The sequence below is a fragment of the Lactuca saligna genome, chromosome 2, assembly GCF_052625555.1.
Source record: "Lactuca saligna cultivar CGN05327 chromosome 2, ASM5262555v1, whole genome shotgun sequence".
Lineage (NCBI taxonomy): Eukaryota > Viridiplantae > Streptophyta > Magnoliopsida > Asterales > Asteraceae > Lactuca > Lactuca saligna.
The window spans coordinates 133,987,070-134,007,846 of record NC_136418.1 but is presented as its reverse complement, the minus strand read 5'-3'; the positions used below and the strand labels follow the sequence as shown (position 1 = coordinate 134,007,846).

General features: G+C 36.2%; 1 protein-coding gene across 1 annotated transcript; it reads left to right on the top strand.

Moving 5' to 3' along the window:
- Nucleotides 1-4,241: 4,241 nt before the first annotated feature.
- On the top strand, nucleotides 4,242-7,600 carry LOC145031692 (O-fucosyltransferase 31-like). The gene is made up of 9 exons (XM_078980296.1): nucleotides 4,242-4,682; nucleotides 5,406-5,468; nucleotides 5,556-5,637; nucleotides 5,711-5,781; nucleotides 5,869-5,957; nucleotides 6,036-6,239; nucleotides 6,345-6,585; nucleotides 6,662-7,087; nucleotides 7,183-7,600. Exons 1-9 carry the CDS (start codon nucleotides 4,560-4,562, stop codon nucleotides 7,408-7,410), a joined length of 1,527 nt encoding a protein of 508 aa, XP_078836422.1. The 5' UTR covers nucleotides 4,242-4,559; the 3' UTR covers nucleotides 7,411-7,600.
- The last annotated feature ends 13,177 nt before the right edge of the window (nucleotides 7,601-20,777 follow it).

Here is a 20,777-nt window from a genome sequence, read left to right as displayed (position 1 = left end):
GAACCACGGTTTAAGTCATGGTTAGGTAATAGGGACATCCACGTAATCAACAAGGATTTTCTCCATTCTTTATTTGGAGATTGAAAGATGATCATAGAGTTGTGAATGGATAATTTTGAAAAATCGATGGAGTTAACGATGCTTGTGAGTGAGATTTTTGTTGTTGGGTTTGACGACACCGATAAAAACACACAGTGAGCCTAGAAGAGCATGAGAAAGAATAATGGAATAGTACATATTAAATTAGACCATATAATATATATTAGTTTAAAGGTAATCTTCAGAAAAATCCAAATATTTTAGTTTATTAGTAATAAATAATGAAAAAGCCCTAAAATTTTGATTAATTAATGAAAAAGCCCCAAAATTTGGATTAATTAATGAAAAAAGACGAGATACCGGCTAAATCTGTGAAACCGGTCACGAAGGGTTATTTCGAAGTTTTAGCCGGTAATCTGCCCTTTTTTGTAAACAAAATTTAACTTTGGACTAAATCGTAAACTGACCTAAAATATTGAGACTTTTTCGCAGATTTCCCAATCTTTTGTTATCATAATCAAATTTGTTATTTTCAGGAAAAACCTTAGTTTAGAACTTATATTATACTCTTAAAACTTGTACTTTGATTTGGAGTTAGTTTGTTTTTTTGTTTTCTTATCTCACATTGGAAAAGGAAGCAAATGATCCCCTTAGAAAACAAAACACATTTGCAAATATATATATATATATATATATATATATATATATATATATATATATATATATATATATATATATATATATATATATATATATATATATATAGGTTCATGTGAGACAACTTAATTTTGTGAGACCGTGAAACCACTTTTTTCTAATGAAATATTTTAATATTCTAGTATTCATCAAAATTAAATATGTATAATATTCTAATAATCACATTTGCAAATTAATATATATATATATATATATATATATATATATATATATATATATATATATATATATATATATATATATATATATATATATATATATAGTTAGTTAGTTAGTTAGTTAGTTAGTTAGATTCATGTGAGATAACTTAATTTTGTGAGACCGTAAAACCACTTTTTTCTAATGAAATATTTTAATATCCTAGTATTCATCAAAATTAAATTTATATAATATTCTAATAATCTACAACAATAACTTTAACATATTTTATATTAGAATATTCTAAAATAAATAAATATATAAATAATATTAGAAAAATTGCATATTCTATTTTTACGAACAATAGAATATTAGAATATTTCAATAAGATTAATTGGTCTTATTGTCTCACAAAATTATGTTCGTCTCAAATGAACTCTTATATATATATATATATTAACATTTTAAAACAACTTACAATAGAAAATGCTAAAGTTTATGGATGCAACAATTATTTTATAAAAATGTCTAAAACGTTATACGAAATGTATCGATGTCATGATAAAGAAAAGGTTAAATGAATTATGAAAGTGTCTTGTTATGGTAACAATTGTACATGGTAATAAGATAGACATGAAATGTGTGGTAAAAAATAGTAGTGGTGAATGGTGATTGCGATGGTTCGGTGTCGAGTGAAATTGTGAAGGCATGCTACGGTCAAACTTAACGTTACAAACTTACAATATACAACTTTGACTTGTGTCGGTTGCTCGGTTGCTCCCACTATAATTAATAATTTATTGTCACTCCTCGTACTATCACTGTTCATCCACTACAATAAACTCCCATAATGGCCAACACCAACCATCTCTCTCTCTCTCTCTCTCTCTCTCTCTCTCTCTCTCTCTCTCTCTCTCTCTCTCTCTCTCTCTCTCTCTCTCTCTCTCTCTCTCTCAACATAATTTATGTTATAATTATGATGAATCCAAGCTTGGATGTTACAATTATGAAAATTTTCAAAATAGGTCTATTGTCACGTGTTTTACAGGTATCTTATTAAGACATCGATTTAAATACCATAGATATCTTTATCAAAATTCAATATATATATATATATATATATATATATAATCATTTTTTTTTTCAGAAAACAATGTAATTCACTTTTTTTAATTAGTTTGACTCAAAAATAAATATTTCTTCCGTCCCAAAATTATTATCTACAGACAAAAAAAATACAGATTAAGACAAAAAAAATACTTATTGTGACTCTGAGTGGCTTGGATGCCCTTATACACAACGCTCCAGAACTCGATACATTCTTCTTCTTGGTGGGCCCCCATCTCTTGGAAAACAAAGAAACATTATGTCGTTTCTCATTCGTCTATTGAAGCAGAGTATCGTCCCATGGCTTCCATTGTTAGTGAAGTTCTCTAGGTCAAATGGCTTCTTCAAGAACTCAACATTGCTTGCGCTGGACCGACCCCACTATTTTGTGATAATTAGACTGCTCGTCACATTGCAAATAACCATGTTTTTCATAAACGGACCAAACACATTGAACTGGATTGTTTTTTTTTTGTTTGTGAATGTGTCGACTCCAAAGAGATTCATCCGTGCCACATTGACTCCAACATGTAGATTGCTGATCTTTTTACAAAAGGGTTAGGAGATCAACAACTTTGTTTCTTACTTGATAAGTTGGGCTCTCATGATCTCTATGCTCCAACTTGAGGGTGAGTATTGGATTTTACACATTAATTTATTATTATTTCCGTACCTTGTGGCTTGAGTTTAGGACATTCTGTTTTTATCTCTTTGCTTGCATTTAACCCATTTTGTTTCCATAGTTGAATCTTCTAGGCAATGTGTTTAGTTTTTAGAAACCATGAATTATGGTTACACGTATTTTAATGTATCAAAAGATTGCATAATGCAAAGTCATGGCATGATAGTAGGAATGAGTGTAAATTGATCAAACCATGCGACCATGCAAAGTAATCACACAAACCGTGTACTCCTTGACCAACACACACGACTTTGTAAGATACACAACTTTGCAGGAAAGAAGACACGGTTGTCTACCTCCTGACATAAAAACAAAAAGTACTATCTCAACTTTCATGACTTTGCATAGGAATTACCATTGATGCTTATGTGTGTACTATGAGTAACTTTGTTGACCATCTCATTAAAAAAGTCAAGTCATGGGGAAATATTTATTTCACTCTATTATTAGTTTTGAAACGTTATTGTGAAGTCAAGCGAATATATATAAGGCTAGGAGACGGATTCCATCGGTATTTAGTAAGTATTTTTTTTATAAGTTTGTCACTCCAAATTGAAGATATAAACTCCTATTCTTTATCTTTTGACCATCCATGTTAAGTTAGAGTTAGTGTTTGGCGGTTTAGATGTTTAGATGATAATATTATGTGAGAAATGTTGTGTGTAAGTGATTTAATCAACATTTTAAAGAACAATTTCAACTTTATTAAACAAAATCAAAGGATTTATCCATGGGGTTCATGTATATATACTAATTGAGAACCAAATAAGAACAGATACATGGCTAAAGAATATATATTTTAAATATTCTATTTTAGTCCCAACAATGACAGCTTAACGATTGGGACATATAATTCCATAAAAAAAATTCAGAAGTTTCAAACTTTGCTAAAGAATGTATTTTTTTAAATATTGTAAATGCTTTGTGATCTACCCACCACAGTTCTATAACAAGTTGTTTATATAGGATGCAATTTACCCGTTTTTATAGTTAATATATAAATATGTAATTCATCTGTTTTTTCATAATTCATTATACAATTTACTATATTTTCTGTAAAATCATTGAATATTCCAACTTTTATATTCTATATTTTGAATAAATGCATTAGATTTTTTTTTTTTTTTTTTGAATTCCACATTAATGATTAACAATTATATGTATTAATTAACTTATTTTTCAAGTTATTATTCCCTTTTCAAACAAAAAGTATTCTTCTCCATTATAAAAAATGTTGCACTTATTTCTTGGTATTAGCAGTGTACAGTGTACTCATTTACCAATTATTATAATATACTATAATATATAATAAAATATTTAAATCTACAGTTATTTGTTTTATACCATTAAAAACATTCCAACTATAAACCTCAGCTTTTCAAATAAAAAAAAAACTATATATTATTAAATGATGCCAAAATTGGTATAAACATTTTAAATGTTGGAGGTTGGATCGGATAAGTTTGTTAAAAAATGGATGTATTCTAATAAATTCCATCAAATATTTAATGCTAAAATTTTCCATTTGATGACACGTAAATCATATCAAACGGTGGCTTTTTTCATCTCCTGATCTTTCAAGAAAACGACACACGCACTCTCTCTCACACACACACTGCAAATCAATTCGTTGCAGCTACTCTATTGTACCATGTGAATGTGTGAGAGAAAGATTGGTTCTGCCATGTGAGATGATTTAAAGCTTCAACTCATGGACCCAATAACACATCTCTCTTCATTTACATCTCACTTATTATGATCTGAGGTTCTGGTTTTTGCCCCAATACTCAAAAGGGTTTCGCTTCTTCTTCTTCCTCCTCCTCTTCTTGTTCTTGATTTACAGCACCACCGCTTTCCGGCTTTTTACGGCGGCAGGATGAAGCTCCACAACTCCCGTCGACGCTTCCGGTCACTTTGTGGCCTGTTAGTGATTCTTTTGCCTGCCTTGTTCGCTTCTCTTTTCGCTCAATTTGGTTACGCTTCGCCTTCGGTTCTTTCGGTGAGATTCTTTTTCGCAATTTTAATCGAACATTGTTGTTTAGATTTAGTTTCTTGTGTGTAAAGTGCATTATCAGGTGGGGTGTTTTCTAGATTTTTATTTTTTCTGTCAATAAAGTTTAGCTGGTTTTGGTAAAGAGAAATTTCTCCATGATTGTGAAATAAAAGATCGATCTTTTGTTCTCTTGCTAACATTTGTTTTTATTTTATTGTTACTTTTGGCCTTTGGGTGTGATTCCTTTCTTGAAATAACATAATTACACTTTGTGAAGATTCATATAAACTAGATTCCTCTGAATTAAACATTTAAAAGATGTCTAATAGATGAAATGGGGAATGCATGTTTGAATCAATCATGCAAATGGAACCGAAATATCTTGACCTATTTGTGTCTTTTAATCTAATAAAGAAAGATGAAGTCTTTTTGAGATTGAGGAAGTCGAAATTCAAAGTTTATGGTTTTGAGGCAAATAAAGGCATCTACACAACCAAATGTTCCATGATTGAAAATATAATAACTTTCTAATCTTTTCATGCAATTGTGTACTTGTAGATTCATTTGCTCTTAATGTAATACTATCATCGATAAATAAAAGCATGAGCAAATGAATAATCCTTTTGGGGCTTCTAGTAGATTATCATGTGGTAAAATTTCTATCCCTTCATTGTGGATTATCATTAGTGTTTCCAACTATCTCATGCTTCTTTAAACACTTTTATGTAGGATTCAAGTGTTCCAAAGTTGAGGCACTCACGTTTACTCAAGAGTGCATTACAACACCAAACTGTAAGTCCATTAAGTCGTTCTTACTAGATTAAGTCATGTCCCCATTAAGTCATTATTTTATATTCACTTTCTTTGTTTTTTGTATAGTTGAATGAACAACAATCGGATCTTTGGACCCCTTTAGCTAACCAAGGATGGAAACCTTGTATCAATTCTACTTCCTCTTCTTGTAAGTAATGTAAATTTATAACTTTTTTTAAATGTTCAAATAACATTCTAATGGTTTCATGTCTAATTTAAAGCATCGATACCGGAATCTTCCGGATACATCCAAGTATTCCTTGATGGTGGATTAAACCAACAAAGGATGGGGGTACGTTACATAAATATCAAACCAAAAAATCCATAAAAGATAATTTTTTTTATAGACTATTAATTTTTCTATTATTTCTTTGATTAGATTTGTGATGCAGTTGCTGTGGCCAAAATACTCAATGCCACTCTTGTAATCCCATATCTTGAAGTGAATCCCGTTTGGAAAGACACAAGGTTCTTACTTTTTACAATTTACATTTTCGTACTTAATAATATTATAATCTTTAATCTAATTCATATGCTTATTTGCAGTTCTTTCGAGGATATTTTTGATGTGGATCACTTTATGAATGTATTAAAGAATGATATATCAATAGTTAGGGAATTGCCTGATGAATACACATGGAGCACAAGGGAATATTACGCTTCTGCCATTAGATCCACACGAGTTAAAAACGCACCCCTTCATGCTTCTGCAAATTGGTATCTTGAAAACGTATCTCCAGTGTTAGAAAGGTTCGAATACATACATATCTTTTAATACATTCTACTTCGACACTAGTTATAAAAAACATTCGATTTTCCATATCATCTAAAACCCTAATTTCACCTTTTTTTTAGCTATGGAATTGCTGCAATTTCCCCGTTTTCCCATCGGCTAGCTTTCAACAACATGTCCATTGACATCCAACGGTTGAGATGCAAAGTCAACTTTCAAGCATTGACTTTTGTTCCTCACGTTAGAAATCTTGGAGATACGCTAGTTAATCGACTTCGGTACCCTAACCACCTTCAACAAGTAGACACAAAGGGCAAAAAAGGAATAGGAAAGTTCGTTGCTTTACACCTTCGGTTTGACAAGGTACATAATACATTGACCCTAAAAAGTCAAACTCGAAGTACATTTGCCATTTTTGGTTATAATTTTGGAGTTTTAGGATATGGCGGCCCACTCTGCGTGTGACTTTGGCGGAGGAAAGGCGGAGAAGGTGGCTCTGGCTAGATACCGGAAGGCGATTTGGCAAGGACGTGTGTTGAATTCTCGATTTACAGATGAGGAATTGAGGAATCAAGGTCGTTGCCCTTTGACACCTGAAGAAATTGGTTTGTTGTTGGTGGCTTTAGGGTTCGATAACAATACGCGCTTATACCTAGCTTCCCACAAGGTATATGGCGGTGAAGGGCGGATCTCCGCCTTACGGAAGCTATTTCCACAAATCGAAGACAAAAAGAGCCTCGCCACGTCAGCAGAAAGGGCGCAAATTACAGGGAAAGCTTCTTTATCGGCTGCGGTTGATTACTATGTCAGCATGCATAGTGACATTTTTGTTTCGGCTTCTCCTGGAAATATGCACAATGCAATGGTAGAGAAAAAAAACATTTCGGGACTAAAATTGCAAAAATTAGATATACCCAGGGACGAAAAATGTAACTTACTCTAAATCTTGAATTTTGACAGGTGGGACATCGGGCATACCTGAATTTGAAGACGATAAGGCCAAATATGGCGTTATTGGGGCAGATTTTTATGAATAAGAGCATGAGTTGGGTGGATTTTCAGGAAGCGGTGGTGGAAGGACAAAAAAACCGGTTAGGGGAGATTAAGGTAAGGAAAGAGAAACAGTCGATTTACACGTATCCTGTTCCTGATTGTGTGTGTATCAACAAGGTTGAAAATGATGAGTGACATCATCGTTTCATTTGTGTTGTGTAGTTTGTAATGACTGAAATAAGTTGGTGGTTGTTGTTTGATGTGATTGTGAAGTATGTTGTAGTTGTAGAAAGTAGTGTCTAAGTGTGTCATTGTTGTTGTAGGTATTATTACAAGGATGGATGATAATATATGATTATAATGAGTAGTGTATTGCATTTGTATATTGTTTGATCATGTTAGAGAGATTGGAGTTGTTTATAGTTACAATTTGATAAAGGTATATGCGATATTTTGTGATGAATAAAATGAGGTGGAGAAAAATGTTAGAAAAATGGGAATTGTAGACAAATAATCAGTTACATGATCTTTTTGAATGTGAGGTGATATTTACATTTATGTTTTTTATTCATATATTTTGAAAGTAATATATTGACTTCTATACCCTTCATTTCAAATGAAGATAGGGAATCTAATGAGGGTATAAATGTCAAAACATCTTTTATTTTAAATGGATAGATAAAAACATAAGTGGAAATATCAAATCCCTAAATGAATAGAGTAAATAAGATGATCATGTGAAATTGAGTCTTGAATAAGGCAAATCTAATTTAAAAGCATCTTTTAAATTAACCTTATTTCTTTTCCAAAATACCCCTAAATATAGGTTTTATTTTTTATATAATAAATATTTTATCAGCTTTCCAACGGTAAAAAAATCAATATAGAAACAAGCCAAAAAAGCATAAGTGGAAAGAAAATCAAAAAAGGGAAAAGAGAACAACGGTCACTAAATGCAAATGAAAAGGGAAGTAAATTAAGATAATAATATAATAAGCGATGAGTAAAGAAAAGCTTTGTAGTCTATAAAGGCTTTCTTGTCTTGTCTTTATCTTTCTTTCAATGCTTTTCGCTTTTCACTACAAAAATAAAAGTTAGCTAATTATTAAAATGTTTGTATGTTTGTGATTGTCCATTATATTATTATATGTTTGCTTGCACATATGCTAAAGGCTTAAAGCCACGTAGTTCCTACCTTAACATAAGACTATATTCATGGTGGTTACGGATATTAGGCTGGAGTGAGTGGTGCCACCGAAACTACATTCCATTCGTTGTCACGTAAGCGTTACGTCATTTTTACCACAAAAGTGCGGTTCTTGCCACATCCAAGAAGTGGTGCCACACTTTATTTAAAATTTTTTTAATAGAAACTTTAATTTCTCCCCATCCAATCACAAAACAGTCAAATTATCTACACCCAATCACAATTCGCAGCCATTTTTTGCCACACTGCGGTTTGAACCGCACCAAACCGCACCCAGGGGGCGGCGGTGTTCGCTGCTTATGTGGCGAAACCGCACTCCCTGGAACCGCACCACACCCTCCAGCCTTAGAGATAAGGATGTTTTTTTGAATGTTTAATTATCAAATGAATCCAAATTAATTTTTGTATCTCTAAATAAAACCAATTTGAAATCTAAAATAATTTGGTTTTGTCAAAACCAATCCAAATACTTTAATCAAATAGTTCAATCAAAATTACCCATTTTTTTTACAAAATTTGAGTTATAAACATATAGGTCAATACATATCGATGGAATGCAAACAGGCAAACAAGTTGCGCCGCTAGCCCTTTCTGGATGGTAAAACTAATTCTTTTGAAAACATTTGTGGATCTAGGAGATATGACATTAGAATGCATGATTCATTAGACTCTATTGTACTCTGTTGAAGAGCTACACTGCCTCTGGTGCGAGAAAACAAAATATATCAAATGCAAAAGGTACAAACACATGTTGATTTTCTATACATGCATTCTCGTGCTTGACCACTTTGCACGCAACGGCTTTCAAATCGGCATGCCCTGTTGTGAAACCCCCACTCCTCAAACCGACGAGAGGAGATATCCTAGTAATATCCACACACGCGTGCTTCCCTCCTACCCATCCAAAGACCAAAATATCAGCCGGTCTAAGTGTGGATCTTCCATCCAGTTGGTCCGTCAAAAAGTTCATTGATGCTTTTTTCTTCTCAGAAATACCAGCACGCCGACAAGCATCAAAGAGAACATCCATAACCACATCATGTATGTACTTGAAACCATGAAGCTCTCTACAATGAACCGCATGTTCCCCAAAGGTATCCAAACATGCCTTGTGGCAAACTGGGCATATCTCGTCAATTGTGAATAAAAGAATCATGAGGCAGTAACGAAGGATAGTTCGGTACTCCACAGAAGACATATACTGACCAAGGCCATCAATAGGGATAGTTAGAAGAAAATCCTGAGCTTGAGGTGCCCGAAGACACTAAATAACTGCTTTCTATCTAACAGTCATGTCAAAGTCGACTTCCATATCTTTGACGATTTTGATAAAAAGGGCACACGTCAATACTTTTTAGGATTTAGGGGGCGGCGTCCTTATTAGTGAAACTGTTACAGTCAAATCCCGGAATTCTATCGCGGAGACAAGTCGTAGCATATAGGTAATCAGAGTTCATACCACATATGCCACTATCACATAAGATGTGGTTTTGTAATGCTCAAGATTGAGCCCTCGAGGCTATAAATGCGTAGGAGGAAACCTTATACGCCAAGTACAAACTCAAACCGCCGAAACGAATAGGTAAAGAAGCCAGACGCCACTGAATGTCTCCAAATAAGGGGCCTCCACATACCACCATATCCTCGATAGACTTGTGCAATCATTTGTCAAAGAACAAAGTTGTCTCTTCTATGTGCACCGACTGGCATGTCCTTAAACTAAAGAAAAGTTTTCCAATGCCCAAACATGATCGAAGCAAAATGAGCTCACTATAACACCCATAAAATTTAATCCAAATTTAAACTTTCCATAAAACATTTAAAAACCAATAGTTACTACAAGTTTGTTTCCAAAATAGTCTTTATCGGAGTTTACCAGAATACATATCAAAATGTGAGGAGCGGTATGATCATGCCTTTGCCTTGTCTCGATCCCCTGATGTACCTGAAACAATAAACTGAAACTGTAAGCCCGAGAGCTTAGTGAGTTCCCCCAAAATACCCATACTTACAAATATACATATTATCATAAACACAATATACAGTGGGTCCAGTCAACCATCGAGTTGGAATACCCCAGGCCCTCAACCAGCAGGTTGGAATGCCAACACATTGTGGGTCCAATCATCCTCGGGATGGAATACCCCAGGCCCTCAACCAATAGGTTGGAATGCCCCGGTCTGTTGGCCTCCGCACAAAGAAGATAAACCTCAACCACCAAACAAACATGTGAACATATAACAGATAATCACATAGCAGTCTACAGACAAAACTGATCTAACAGATCATACCACATAGCTCATCATATCATCCTATCTACCAGGATACCGATTTAACAATTCATACTACGTATCATATAACATTATCCTACCCTCTAGGATACCGATCTAACAGATCATACTAGCATAACATAACCAAATACATTCCAAAGGGCAAACCTTGGTGCCTTAGACCCTTGAGTATAGTAAGGCTAACTCACCTTGCAATGTCAGCTCACAAGAATAAACTCTAACTCTCGGATCACTAACACGAACACCACCACCTATATTTATTACGAACCATACTCGTAAATCTCCAATCTTCCCAAAACTATCCTCAAAAGTCAATGGGTCAACTCATGGTCAAAGTCAAAGTCAAAGTCTTCAGTCAAGATCAACAGTCCATGTTGAACTTAACTCGTCGAGTACCCTCACCTGCTCGCAGAGTTTCTTTAATACTCGCCCACTCGCCGAGTCACTAGAGTGTCTAGTCGAGCTCCTAATGTAACGCCCGCAGATCCGGGCTAGTCAATTTAGAGGCAATAGGGGTCGAAAACGACTTTTCTACAAAAAGATTATTTAGAATAAATAATCTTAACCAAGTTGTAGAATATGTCACAAGGTTTCCGTACATATAAATAACGCCGAAATCCGAGTTATAACGAAGAAGTTATGACCCGTCGAAGTTTCGCGTCGGAACCGACACGGCGCCGGGAAGCGTAAATAGTAAATTTATGATAGAGAGAGATTTAGCCTTAGCGCTCTAAATTAAAGTCGTAGAATATGTTAAACTAAGAACATCGATAAAAAGAACGCCCAAATCTGACTTCGTATGAAGAAGTTATGATTTTTCGAAGTTTCGGATTAGCGGTGTACAACCCAAAATTCGAATTTTAGATCGATTGATTTTTAGCCGACACAACCTAAACAAGAATCGAAGATCTCGTTATTAGTAATGTAACGATAAAAATACAGACGAAAATGCACATCGGATAAAGAAGTTATGAGATTTTAACGGACCAATCCTGTCCCGTCCTGTTAAAAAAATAACTTTAAAAATAAAGTCAAAATTAGCCGACGGAGTCTAAACGAAAGTTGTAGAGTACGTCTCCACCTACACGTGGATATAAAGAACGTCAAAAACGGAGTTCGTATGAACGAATTACAAATTATAATAGCATATTTACGTATTAAAATAAAGTATAAATCATGTATACATACACATATATATACATATGTATATATCATTAGAAAGGTATCGACGATGCGGTCATTATAAGACTAATGTTGAGTTCTTTCGACATTAGTTTAGTACAAATATCATTAAATCCATTTAAAATAGTATTATAGAGGGGTGTTTAGTTGTTTATATAACTAAAAGGTCATTAAGTAATTATGGAGGGTAGTTTTTGAAAATTCAATTAGTATAAATAAGAGCCTTGGGCTCTCATATTTCTTGCACCATTCTCTTGATTCAAGAGTCTTTCTCTCCTTATCCCCCGAGCATTTCGGTCCCTCGTGATTCGACTTCTCTTTCTGTAGTTTTAGTATAGTAAGGTGAGCGCTGAAGCGCTGCACGAATCTTTCTTAGAAAGATTCAGCGACGAAGTTCTGCCCCTGCAGAGCCCGACTCCTAGCTAAAATCCCCTTGAAAGTAAGTTATGCTTAACCTATTTTAAATATAGTTTATATTTAAAATTAGTATTGTTATTATAAATTTATAATAAATATTTGAGCTATTATTATGACTTATATAAGTGTCGTTATAATATCTTTTTAACTACTCGCGGTACTGGGAATCTGGTTTAAAGGGTCGCATAGGGTTGTTGGATTTCAGAAGTGCTATACGCCAAAATGGTCCTGCCCTCCGGTGTTTTATGTCTGGCCCCTGTCTGTACATAGTAGTTGGAAAGTATTGTTTAAACGCTTATATAATAATAATAATAAGACTAATAATTAGTGACGGTAATATTAGACTAAAATCTAGTGGTGATAATATTAGGTCTCGTCAAAGGAAATTATTTTAAAGTAAACGAAGCGCTGTCCGAGTACCGAGTCACCACCTTCTCAGGTGAGTGCATAGTCCCTTTCATCTTACACATAGATATGAAGTATTTTAATATAAATTACGTGCTATGTGTGCATATTGTCTGAATACTTGCTGTTTATGCTGAGTGAAAGATTTTATACATGTTTTAAATGATTTAAACTATATATGTATTTTATATCTACGAAAATGTTGGGGTAAAACATGGGTAGATATAATAGATGAAATATGAGTTGGATGATGAGTTGAGAGGTGATATAGACTATAAGGTGTGGGTGAGAGGTGTACGATGTGAGAAGCCCTTTTCCCAAACGATGTCCCCGTTATTCAGCAGAGTATGGATGACAACCACGGACTATCCTAGATAGTCCAGTGGAACACTATCAGGCTCGCAACCTGTAGGTGTTGTGAACGATGTGTTCACCCGGTGTACTCTAAACCTTGGTGATCATGCAGACTTGATACCTAGACCCTGGCGATCATGCAGACTTGGTGCCAAAACCTTGGCGAGTATGCAGACTTAGTGCCTATTGTATAAATTCTGGCGACTATGCAGACTTAGTGCCTAAACCCCGATGACGATGGACTTCGTGCCGATTCCTTAGGATGATCCTTAGGAATGTATGAACGAGGAATAGTTGATTCTTAGGGTAGATCCTTAAGAATAAAGCAGATAATTGAGATGGGTAATTGGGTTGATTGTTTGATTGTTTGAAAATAATAATTATATTATTGTGGGTTGAAAACCTTATGTACTCACCAGGTTTCCCAACCTGACCCACTCAGTTTATTTATATCACAGGTGTTGATATGAAGTCACATTACACTGAGAGATTTAAATAGATGTAGATCACTAGTGTAAATAAATGTAAGTTCTGTTTATGCTTATGTTTCTGTATTAACGATGACATCCCAAATGTTTTAAAATGAACAAAATACGTTTCTTCGAAAATGTTTTAAAAACGTATTTATCATGTTTTTCTGGGAACAAATTCCGCAACATTTTTATTAAAAGAAGTACTCTGATTTTTATAAAGTATAAACAAAAATCGGTCTTTTCTGGCCGTGAAAATGGGGATGTCACAGTTGGTATTAGAGCATTAGTTTAAGCGAACTAGGAATATGGATTTATTTCTAGACTTAAACTTAAAATGCTAAGTGATGATTGTGAGGAGTGTGTCAAATAGATTTAGGTAATGCACCTGAATAGACACAAGCACTAGCTTATTTTAGGAATGATGCCTAAATTCCTTTTACGTGCTAAATGATGCTATAGTTTGATCGGATCTATGGTCTGTTGCCGACCGGATCTGGAAACCTTATGTGTTTAGGATTCTAAACATACGAATACGATATTAGAACTAGCATATAAACGTTTCGGAGTGATAAGGATGATTTAAACGTCAATCTTAAGTGAAGGTCTAGATTCACCTTATTCGGTGTATAGATCAAGATGGCAAGGACCCGTAGCGGAAACATGAATGCAAATGGGAACCGAAACCAACCCCCGATGATTGAGCAAATACCGGTTGTGGTAACCGCTGCTGAGCCAATAACAATGGCCGGAGTGCAAGCGATGATCCAGGCGATGTTGGATCATCAAATGGAGGAAACCAGACGTTTGCTCCAGCAAAATCGAGAAGAAGCAACCATACAGATCGAACAGCCCGAGTTGAACGAAGGGCAGACTGAGGAGGGAAACTACAGTGGGACTGTTGGTCAAGCCAACCCACCGATAGTTAGGCAAAACCACCAGGATGGAGGAAATGATGGACGTGGATGCAAATACAAGGATTTCATGGCGTCCAAACCACCGATTCTATCTGGAAGCCCGACGCCGGTGGAAGTTATGAACTGGATCTCCGAGATGGAGACGATGTTTGAGAGTTGCGAGTGTAGCAACAGGCAAAAGACCGCTCTCGCGGTTCCTTTGTTGAAATCTGGAGTACTAAGCTGGTGGAAGCTACTAGCCGATTCGATGCCCAAAGGAGAATCGAGCAAGATGTCATGGGAGGATTTTCTAGTGCAGTTAAAAATGCAGTACTGCTCTGAGCAGGATCTTCTGAAGATCAACAACGAGTTTCAGAATCTAAAGAAGGGAAAGATGAGTGTCATCGAGTATGCTGCAAGTTTTACAGAGAAAATGAAGCTTGTTCCTTATCTAGTTCCAACTGAGCTCTCCAAGGTCAATAAGTTTGCCCATGGATTACCAGCAGAATTTGGACCAATGGTTAAGCAAGCAACCACTTTGAAAGGAGCCATCTGGGCAGCCAGGAATGTTGAGACCCAGATTAGGGAAAAAGGTCTGGAGAGAGCTGAAGTTGGCGAGAAAAGGAAACATGAAGGATCATCAAAATCCAACAAGGAAAAGAAATTCTCAAAGATTGAAGAAGGAGGAGGAAGTGAAACCAAGTGGTGCGAGAAGTGTAAAAAGAAGCACTTCGGGAAATGTAGCGAGGAGGTGACTTGCTACAAATGTGGAAAGACAGGGCATTACGCCAGCAAGTGTGCGTCCAACAAGAAGGTGTGTTATGGATGTAACAAGGAAGGGCATATTTCCAGGGACTGCCCGGGGAAAAATAAGGCAGCAAGACCAGAAACGCCACCAAGGCCAAGGGCATTCCACATGATCCTCGACGAAGCAGAAAACCGTGCAAGGAATCAATGATGAGGACTTCATATCCGAAGATCAAGTTATGCAGTAGCCATAGTGTCGTATGATGTAGCCTATTAGAGGCATAGTCTAGGGTGAACTTGGAAACCTATGTAATAGTTTCAAGAAATAATAAAACCTTCATTTTGTTATCTGATGTGTTAAAATGTTATGTGATTTTCTTGTATGGTGACTTGGGAAACTGTGGGACAATACTACGGACGAGTATGAGTAGGTGTGAATGGTAGTAGAGGCTTATACTACCGGAAGCACAGGACTCACACTTGGATCGGGGAAAGTCACAAGGTTACCAAGAAGCTAGTAATTGATTTCGTTTTTTTCAAGTATGTCATTACCATCGTTTCGATAATGACTAAAAAGATTGTTAATTTCCGACCCTAGTGGTTGTACCGAATTGAGTCCGACTACGATGAGTATGTTGCGTGGTTCAGGGAACCAAGTTCGATGTAGTGTCCGACTTAAACCAAACAATTGAAATCAAAGCGATCAATAGAAGTATCGCGTTCGTTGTTAAAGAAGTTGGTAGCCAGAAACGCTACATGTTAAAGTGTGATTATATCACATTAGAACATGAAGGAAGGCATAGTCTATTTTAGAATTTAACTCTAAGACACCTAAGTCTAAACGTGCATCACATGATGATAGGTCATAATTTGAAGTCTAGCCTGAGGTAGAGAGCAGGTGCACGATCGAGTACTGCTTACAGTCAATGAGTCTAAGAGATAGACTTGAAGGAATATAGAAGTTATAATTATTACCTAGGATGAAGAGATTACGTATGGAGTCATTATACGAGCCCTATTTCGTTGATGATTTCGGGACGTAATCATCTTAAGGGGGAGATAATTGTAACGCCCGCAGATCCGGGCTAGTCAATTTAGAGGCAATAGGGGTCGAAAACGACTTTTCTACAAAAAAATTATTTAGAATAAATAATCTTAACCAAGTTGTAGAATATGTCACAAGGTTTCCGTACATATAAAGAACGCCGAAATCCGAGTTATAATGAAGAAGTTATGACCCGTCGAAGTTTCGCGTCGGAACCGACACGGCGCCGGGAAGCGTAAATAGTAAATTTATGATAGAGAGAGATTTAGCCTTAGCGCTCTAAATGAAAGTCGTAGAATATGTTAAACTAAGAACATCGATAAAAAGAACGCCCAAATCTGACTTCGTATGAAGAAGTTATGATTTTTCGAAGTTTCGGATTAGCGGTGTACAACCCGAAATTCGAATTTTAGATCGATTGATTTTTAGCCGACACAAACTAAACAAGAATCGAAGATCTCGTTATTAGTAGCGTAACGATAAAAATACAGACGAAAATGGATATCGGATAAAGAAGTTATGAGATTTTAACGGACCAATCCTGTCCCGGCCTGTTAAAAATATAACTTTAAAAATAAAGTCAAAATTAGCCGACGGAGTCTAAACGAAAGTTGTAGAGTACGTCTCCACCTACGCGTGGATATAAAGAACGTAAAAAACGGAGTTCGTATGAACGAATTACAAATTATAATAGCATATTTACGTATTAAAATAAAGTATAAATCATGTATACATACACATATATATACATATGTATATATCATTAGAAAGGTATCGACGATGCGGTCATTATAAGACTAATGTTGAGTTCTTTCGACATTAGTTTAGTACAAATATCATTAAATCCATTTAAAATAGTATTATAGAGGGGTGTTTAGTTGTTTATATAACTAAAAGGTCATTAAGTAATTATGGAGGGTAGTTTTTGAAAATTCAATTAGTATAAATAAGAGCCTTGGGCTCTCATATTTCTTGCACCATTCTCTTGATTCAAGAGTCTTTCTCTCCTTATCCCCCGAGCATTTCGGTCCCTCGTGATTCGACTTCTCTTTCTGTAGTTTTAGTATAGTAAGGTGAGCGCTGAAGCGCTGCACGAATTTTTCTTAGAAAGATTCAGCGACGAAGTTCTGCCCCTGCAGAGCCCGACTCCTAGCTAAAATCCCCTTGAAAGTAAGTTATGCTTAACCTATTTTAAATATAGTTTATATTTAAAATTAGTATTGTTATTATAAATTTATAATAAATATTTGAGCTATTATTATGACTTATATAAGTGTCGTTATAATATCTTTTTAACTACTCGCGGTACTGGGAATCTGGTTTAAAGGGTCGCATAGGGTTGTTGGATTTCAGAAGTGCTATACGCCAAAATGGTCCTGCCCTCCGGTGTTTTATGTCTGGCCCCTGTCTGTACATAGTAGTTGGAAAGTATTGTTTAAACGCTTATATAATAATAATAATAAGACTAATAATTAGTGACGGTAATATTAGACTAAAATCTAGTGGTGATAATATTAGGTCTCGTCAAAGGAAATTATTTTAAAGTAAACGAAGCGCTGTCCGAGTACCGAGTCACCACCTTCTCAGGTGAGTGCATAGTCCCTTTCATCTTACACATAGATATGAAGTATTTTAATATAAATTACGTGCTATGTGTGCATATTGTCTGAATACTTGCTGTTTATGCTGAGTGAAAGATTTTATACATGTTTTAAATGATTTAAACTATATATGTATTTTATATCTACGAAAATGTTGGGGTAAAACATGGGTAGATATAATAGATGAAATATGAGTTGGATGATGAGTTGAGAGGTGATATAGACTATAAGGTGTGGGTGAGAGGTGTACGATGTGAGAAGCCCTTTTCCCAAACGATGTCCCCGTTATTCAGCAGAGTATGGATGACAACCACGGACTATCCTAGATAGTCTAGTGGAACACTATCAGGCTCGCAACCTGTAGGTGTTGTGAACGATGTGTTCACCCGGTGTACTCTAAACCTTGGTAATCATGCAGACTTGATACCTAGACCCTGGCGATCATGCAGACTTGGTGCCAAAACCTTGGCGAGTATGCAGACTTAGTGCCTATTGTATAAATTCTGGCGACTATGCAGACTTAGTGCCTAAACCCCGATGACGATGGACTTCGTGCCGATTCCTTAGGATGATCCTTAGGAATGTATGAACGAGGAATAGTTGATTCTTAGGGTAGATCCTTAAGAATAAAGCAGATAATTGAGATGGGTAATTGGGTTGATTGTTTGATTGTTTGAAAATAATAATTATATTATTGTGGGTTGAAAACCTTATGTACTCACCAGGTTTCCCAACCTGACCCACTCAGTTTATTTATATCACAGGTGTTGATATGAAGTCACATTACACTGAGAGATTTAAAGAGATGTAGATCACTAGTGTAAATAAATGTAAGTTCTGTTTATGCTTATGTTTCTGTATTAACGATGACATCCCAAATGTTTTAAAATGAACAAAATACGTTTCTTCGAAAATGTTTTAAAAACGTATTTATCATGTTTTTCTGGGAACAAATTCCGCAACATTTTTATTAAAAGAAGTACTCTGATTTTTATAAAGTATAAACAAAAATCGGTCTTTTCTGGCCGTGAAAATGGGGATGTCACACCTAATCCCCGCGATCGAAGCTCTGAGACCACTCGTCGAGGTTTCCCGCGTGGAACTCGACATGTTTATACACACCTAATGATTAGGAAAACCCTAACCAACTCGTTGAGACGCTCTACATGCTCGCCGAGTCTAAGGCAATCTTCGTCAAACTCGCCGAGTTGTTCATCCAACTCGTCGAGTCCATGACCATCTTCAAATGAATCGCCGAGTCGACCATGCGACTCGCCGAGTACCTTAAATCCTTCATCCATACAGAAGCCTTTTAAGTCATGCAAAGGCTCCAAACTGCAGATCTAAGCTTCTAGGGCATGATTATCACGTAAAGTTGCAAATTTTACATGCATGCAAGATGATATGACCCAAAACAAGCTAAAAGGAGTGGCTTAAGGAAATGGGATAGGTCATAGCTTGGCAAATACTTAACTTTATGATAAAGAGAGGCTAAAGGAGCCCAGATTTGAGGTTGCAACCTCAGATTTTGACCCTACACAGAGAATCACCACAAAACCCTAAAAAAGGCTCTAAACCCAACCATGAGGAGATCTAATCAAAGGAGAATCAAGGTAACAACTTGTTACCTTCAAAATGATGCCAAGCCAAAGAAGAATTCGGATCTACAATAGCCACTAGCTCCAACTTCTTGAACTCCAAGCTTTTAACTCCAAAGGATCTTCCTCCAAGGTCAAGAATACACACAAAAGAGGGCAAACACGAATTAGGGTTTTCTGGATTCAAGAGAGGCAGTAAGAGAGGCTAAGAGGAATATGTGACCTTTAAATAGGGTGCCAAAACCTCGGGATTTAGGGTTTCATCTGCCAGCTCCTACTCGTCGAGTCCCTATTTGGACTCGTCGAGTAGATCACTAAACACGCGGACCAACCCGTTGCTACTCGACGTGTAGGGTTACTAACTCGTCGAGTAGACCTTGAAATCAAGAAAGTTCTTATGTAAGTCAATTACCTGAAGATCGGGGCGTTACACTCACTCTACGGGTCACATAGTTATGGAAGAAGACCCATCAAATCAACAACATTGACCGCTCTCTTCATGAACAACCCGCTAATAAACCATGTGTCTTTGTTAACAGCCTCCCCCCCCCCCCACCCAAGGAGCTTCATCCCAAATAAGGTCTCCTTATATTCGTTGGGAATAAATCGGCACGAAACTTCCTACCATCACAGGAGGGCCAAAAAATCTCACCTCAAGATCTAAGCATGGAACATTCAACCGAATAATATTCAACACTCTAGCCACCTCCTCTGAATCCCCAATGATAGTCCTATCATCTAGATACCAAACATGGAGAAGGAGCTTACAATTGTCTCTAAGTTTGTGCACAAGTGGGTGCAAAACGAGGGCAAAAAGAAGAGGGCCCAAGGGGTCACCTTGTTGCACCCCAATGGCAGACCATATATGTTGGTCTCCGTTATAAAGTCTCGCTGCTTGCCCGTACAAGAAATTCACCCACAAAGAAATAGAATGACACATCCTCTTAGCCTCGTGGAGCAATGCTGATCTATCCATCAGATTAAAGGCATTCGAGAAATCCACAGTCAGCATTACAAGAGACCCATCAGCATGGTGTTCACTCAACACCTTATTGGCATTGTATAGCACAGCCTCAGCAACCCTGGACACACCAACCCCGAACTGAAAATCATTAAAGTACTTGACTATTTCTTTACACACACCTTTCATGGCAACCTTGGAAACCAGACGTCTCCATATAGTGCCTACTGCACTTGGACGGATCCCGTTGTCAGGTTTAAGCAGAGGCGTGAGAGGAGCGGATGCAACAAACTCTGCCAAAATGGTCGGATATCTTCCCGCTAACCATAAATTAACCACTGAAGTGATAGCACGTATGAGATTTGTAGCTATAGCCGACCCTTCTCTA

Excerpts from the sequence above, each read along its gene's own strand:
- LOC145031692 (XM_078980296.1), top strand. The coding sequence starts at position 4,560 with ATGAAGCTCCACAACTCCCGTCGACGCTTCCGGTCACTTTGTGGCCTG. Across the intron at positions 6,586-6,661 it reads TACACCTTCGGTTTGACAAG|GATATGGCGGCCCACTCTGC; the intron begins GTACATAATACA and ends TTGGAGTTTTAG. Across the intron at positions 7,088-7,182 it reads GAAATATGCACAATGCAATG|GTGGGACATCGGGCATACCT; the intron begins GTAGAGAAAAAA and ends GAATTTTGACAG.